Raw genomic sequence first — 5,794 nt, 5'->3', positions numbered from 1 at the left:
TATTATCACACAATGAATAGTATACAGCCTGTAGATAGATAGCTCTGCTACAATGAAATAAGACTCCCTGATGGAGATACATTCCTTTCAAATTCTGCTCCATTCTTTTATCCATTACATCTTAAAAAAGATCCAGCATCATAAAAATGGAAAATATATCATATTTTGATAATCTAGAGATTGCAGCATCAACCTTAGGCGGAGCAGCAAAGGGTTTTCCAGGGGGAAAATTCTTATATATTTTTTAGATCTTGCAAAAATATTTGAATATATAAACTTTAACCCCTTAAGGACCACAGCACTTTTCCATTTTCTGACCGTTTGGACCAAGGCTATTTTTACATTTCTGCTGTGTTTGTGTTTAGTTGTAATTTTCCTCTTACTCATTTACTGTACCCACACATATTATATACAATTTTTCTCGCCATTAAATGGACTTTCTATAGATACCATTATTTTCATCATATCTTATAATTTGCTATAAAACAATATATAAAATATGATGAAAACATGGAGAAAAAAACACACTTTTTCTAAATTTGACCCCCAAAATCTGTTACACATTTACAACCACCAAAAAACACCCATGCTAAATAGTTTCTAAATTTTGTCCTGAGTTTAGAAATACCCAATGTTTACATGTTCTTTGCTTTTTTGCAAGTTATAGGGCAATAAATACAAGTAGCACTTTGCTATTTCCAAACCACTTTTTTTCAAAATTAGCGATATTGGCCTCGCTTCCATTGAGTCGTAATTCAGTTTGCGTGCACTCGCAAACCGTTAAATATGCTGTCGAAAGCAATAGCGTTTAACGACTGTTTCCAATGGCGCGTTATACCTTAATATCGGCTTCCGGACTTCGGCTGCCGAAAAGATTTTCGCGTCCCATAGAAAGTAATAGAAGCCGTTAATCGATAAATTATACCAGGTTTCCATTGAAAGCGCTAACCGTTAATACACTGTCGGAGGCTGTCGATACATTGAGACATATTACCCCCAGCTCAACTAGGTGTAAAGGAGGAAAAAAGAGCTTTTTGAGGCCTGTTTCTCATTGAAATTGAAAATCACAAAAAAATTACATATAGAAATATAATTTTATCTAATAATAATCTTCTCCTACATGTATATATGTATGATAATTGTATATATATATTTGACCTATATAAATCATATAATTTTAATAATTACTTTTAACTGTTATGATAAAGGCTGATATATTTAAATTGAAAAATATAATAATTACATTCAGTGTCTTTGAATTTCCGATATGTAACTACATATATGTTGAAATTATAGTTCATATCAAAAATAAAAGTCATGAGTAAGTATATACTTTCAAACTGTTCATTAAATTAAGGATTAGATGAGATGAAGATAAGCCCTCCCCCCCATGTTATTCATTGCAATCACCAGTTTCACATATGTTAACAAGCAACACACAGCTATAAAAAAAAGACCACACCTAGCCTAACCTCAGAACAGATATTTCAAAATGCAGGGTGAGAGAGAAGCTGACAATGCTGAAGTTAGACAGCGTAGGCCTGACATCCCCAGAGTGAGGCTGGATATAGAAACCCTGAATGAGCAGCAGGTGTTTGAAAGTTTCAGGCTCAACAGGGAGAAAATATATCAGTTATATGCCCTGTTGCAAGATAGGCTGGAAAGCCAGGGCTATTCAAGCAGGGCTGTCCCTGGAATGACCAAACTACTAGGGGCACTTCATTTTTTGGCTTCTGGATCCTTTCAGGTGACAGGGGGCATTGTAACTGGGGTGCATAAGTCCACTCTTTCTAAGCATCTTTCAAAAGTTATTGATGGACTTTATGATAATTGCAGAAAATTTATTTTTTTCCCCACATCACCCAGAGGTTGGCGTGATGTTAAGAGGGACTTTTTTCTTTTAGGTGGCATACCCAATGTCCTTGGGGCCATTGACTGCACTCATATTGCCCTAAGACCCCCTGTGCGCAGGGAGATAATATTTAGAAATAGGAAACACTTCCACTCCTTAAATGTGCAGATTATATGTGATGCAAACATGCGCATATTAAATGTTGTGGCAGGGTTCCCAGGAAGTAGCCATGATGCCTACATCCTCAGGAATTCTGGTGTGTGGAGATTGTTTGAGACAAATCAAATGCCTGAAGGACATCTCCTCGGTAAGTGTTTATGTATATATTATGATGCCTTCATGTGTTCAATATTTTGACATTTTATTGTTTCATTGCTTTATAATCCTTTATGTATGTGTCTAAGGGGGTGAAATTGATTAAATAAATAAATTGTTAATCATTTAAAAGATATATATTAACTATGTCATAGTAAGACATATGCATAACATTATTTTATGTCATACATTGCTTTATGGAAAGATGTGTGTTTATCTATCTATCTATATCTATATCTATATATATATATATACTGTATATCTATGCATTCATATTTTAGCAGATTCTGCATATCCTCTTAAAAAATGGATTTGGACACCATTGAAAGAGAACCAGGTTGTTGGGCCTGCTGAATTAAGGTAAAATATATATTTATTTTCTGCTCATGTGTGTCAGAAATATTGATTGTGCCTTGCAAAATGCTCACTATAATCTGTAGAAAAGTAGGACCAGTACACACTTCATAGGAATGTCCCTTTAAATCACTCTTGGGTGAATGTAGGTGCAAACCTGGAGGACCTCCTTTTCCAAAGTCCCAGTAAATGTAATGAAATAGAACACACAGGTAGCACTCTATGTGGAGCAACAGCACCTTTATTGAGCAACGTTTCGGGGCTCCTGCCCCTTTATTAAGCTATATATCTGTGTTTGTGCACATACATTTGTTGCTTGATTATCTTGTGTGTGTGTGTATATATCACTATCACAGACATAACAATGTTGTACTGAGTGCCTTTAAAGGGACAGTCAAAATACAAATCATCTATTATCAGTGAAGCATTTATAAATCTCTCTGCTTCAATATAAATATATTTATATATATATAAAATGGTTTAAAGATTTATAAGATCAAACCAGGAATGTAGTTAGCTCACTAGTATTTGATTTGTCTTCACATTATATATTATAATCATATTTCTTGTTCTTTTAATACAGATATAATGAAGCACATATCCGAACACGTGCTATAATAGAACGACTGTTTGGTGTTCTAAAAATGCGCTTTCGCTGCCTGGACAGATCAGGGGGGGATCTCCAATTCAGTCCGGAAAAAGCTATTAAAATCATAGTGGCATGTTGCTGTCTACACAACATGGCACAGGAGCATGGGATGTTGAACGACTTACTTCCAACACCACAGCCCCCAGGTGAAATCTTTGAGCCTGATGTAATTAATCATCCCCAACCCCTCAATGCCCATTTGGAGAGATCTGCAACTATTCAAGAATTCTTTTCAGGTATTTTTATAGTATTGTAATGAGACCTTTTAGTTATTTATGATTATGTTTTTTAATAATACACATTTGTTTCTTTTAATGTTTTACAGATTGAAGATTCTCAGAAATGGAATACCACTCCCCTCCCTCTCTCCTCATCCCTATATTTACCACATTTTCCCTAAATAAATGTATACTTTACTCAAATATAGTCATGGTGAATGTTTCTTTATTTCCAGCTATGTACTAATCAATGCATTCATCTTATGATTTATGTATAACATAATTATCTAAAATATCATTTTAATTATATTCCAAATATTACTTTGTTCTCTTGGTATAATTATTTAAAGAGCAGCTATGCACTCCTGGTTAATAAAATTGAGTACATGGGTGAACCAATGACAGACAGGATATATACTGTATGTTGGCAACAATAAACAGCTCCAACATAGGTTCTATGCTGCTCCTGATCTTACCTAAATAAAACTATAATCAAAGGATACTAAGAATATTAAGAAATATAAAGAATATAAATATATTAGATTTGCTTTTAAATATATATGTTTTAGCAAAATAATGGAATTTATGTCACTTTAAAAAAAAAAAGGAAGAGTGTGTTCACAATAAAACATTAATGAACCAGATAAATCATTCAATTCCAATCAACTTACATATGTACTCATAATCAATTTAATCCTTTTATGTTTCTTATTTCAATCATGTATTTAAGTTTAGGAGCCATTCCATTTAATGCTCATCACCTGTGGTGCACTTGCTGATTGTTGCCTACATTTAGACAACAATCATCAAGCGCTCCCCATGTGCAGATTCAAAATGGGTAGATTCCTAAGATAACATTCCTGTTTTATTAAATTACAGATGATAATTAAGTTAAATAGATTATAGGATTACATATTTAAGTATATAAATACTGCATGCTCTAATTCCTGAGTTTTATTTTTAATAGGCTATCCCTTTAAGAAATATATCAGATGCTCATTTCAAAGAGACAAATCCAGATATAATATAATCCTTAAAATAAAGATACATTATCAATACATACAATCCCCTGAGATTGCACACTTGAATGGCATGGTTACCTCATAGAAAATAATATAGAAAAATAAGTCAAAGGAAAAAATCTTTTTATCATGAAGATGAGTTTTATTATTACAGATTTACCCTCATTCAAATGTAATTTTCAATGTGAAAATCATATTTATTCAATACAAAACGATGACACATTAAAGTTATAATGTGTCATAGTACTAATATTTATAAAATATATGTAATGTCATGTCTGCTAAAGCAGATAATACATTTGCAATATTTAGACTATTAACCAAAATACATAAGTGCTTAATATGACATACTTCAAGAGATATGAAGTATTGTCTTTAACATGGAGTTATTGAAACAATTTAAAAGTGCATTGTGCATTGGTCCCAGGGAGAGTCTGTGTCTGTTCATATGATGTCAATTAAAATGTATTAATCACCTCTATATCATGGCAATCACATATATGTTGTGTATACACCAGTGCTTAAATATCATAAAGATACATTTATCTAATTATTCTAAATATTGAATAATAATCTTGACAAAAAGGAGTGCGTTAGTCATGATAGGTATATATTTCAGATATTACATTCCACATAGGACTATAATGAATGCAAGGTATTTGGCCATATCAACAGGAAGGAATATTTACTTTTCAACTCTTCTATAACTGTATAAGCCTTATTAGCTTCATCTGAAGGAGCAAACAACATATGCTTGTGGAATATAAATCATAACATTTACACATGTCACGTTGACCAATGTTAGATAGCATATACTGTATAAATTTCAGACACGTATCCCCAAGTATTCTTAAACGGCATAATATCCTCAATAAAAGGACACATACATTTATCAACAATTTACACCTGCATATTAATTGACATCATGTGAAATAAAAATGAATAAAGCTGTTAATGTTTTTGAAAATAAACAGCTATTAAAACAATTTTGAAATATATTTTCTAATTTTGATTAGAAAAATATATGCATATTTATGAGATGGAAATCACACTTAAGAAAGTGCTTCATAAAAAAATTAGATATTATATATCTTGAAAGAATTTAAAAAGAAAAATACTTCTTAATGCTTGCGGCGGGATTTGGCCTTTGGAGGAGAGGTACTTGGGATGGAAGTGTGGCGTCTTGGGCGACGCACACCAGCTGGCTGGGAGGCTAAAAGATGTGATTCAGGGTCCTGCAGGGAGATAACGGAGGATGCGAGTGAGGAGGGAGTTTGCGGCCTATCTGCAACCCTCTCCACTGCCTCTGCCAGGCGGACGAGTGCAGCATTATGTATGTCCATCTGGCTCTGTAGCCTCCTGAAATCCTGCTGCTGCTGGAGCC

At 33.4% G+C, this 5,794-nt stretch overlaps 1 protein-coding gene across 1 annotated transcript; it reads left to right on the top strand.

Moving 5' to 3' along the window:
- The first annotated feature begins 741 nt into the window (after positions 1–741).
- Positions 742–3,592, top strand: LOC128659547 (putative nuclease HARBI1). The gene is made up of 4 exons (XM_053713143.1): positions 742–2,159; positions 2,449–2,527; positions 3,105–3,406; positions 3,496–3,592. The coding sequence occupies exons 1-4, from the start codon at positions 1,493–1,495 to the stop codon at positions 3,498–3,500; spliced, it is 1,053 nt and encodes a 350-aa protein (XP_053569118.1). The 5' UTR covers positions 742–1,492; the 3' UTR covers positions 3,501–3,592.
- Positions 3,593–5,794: the final 2,202 nt, after the last annotated feature.

This window comes from Bombina bombina, chromosome 5, assembly GCF_027579735.1.
Source record: "Bombina bombina isolate aBomBom1 chromosome 5, aBomBom1.pri, whole genome shotgun sequence".
Classification (NCBI taxonomy): Eukaryota; Metazoa; Chordata; class Amphibia; order Anura; family Bombinatoridae; genus Bombina; species Bombina bombina.
The sequence above is the reverse complement of the archived record's forward strand: the minus strand, read 5'-3'. Positions and strand labels throughout refer to the sequence as shown.

Excerpts from the sequence above, each read along its gene's own strand:
- LOC128659547 (XM_053713143.1), top strand. The coding sequence starts at position 1,493 with ATGCAGGGTGAGAGAGAAGCTGACAATGCTGAAGTTAGACAGCGTAGG. Across the intron at positions 2,160-2,448 it reads GCCTGAAGGACATCTCCTCG|CAGATTCTGCATATCCTCTT; the intron begins GTAAGTGTTTAT and ends TTCATATTTTAG. Across the intron at positions 2,528-3,104 it reads GTTGGGCCTGCTGAATTAAG|ATATAATGAAGCACATATCC; the intron begins GTAAAATATATA and ends CTTTTAATACAG.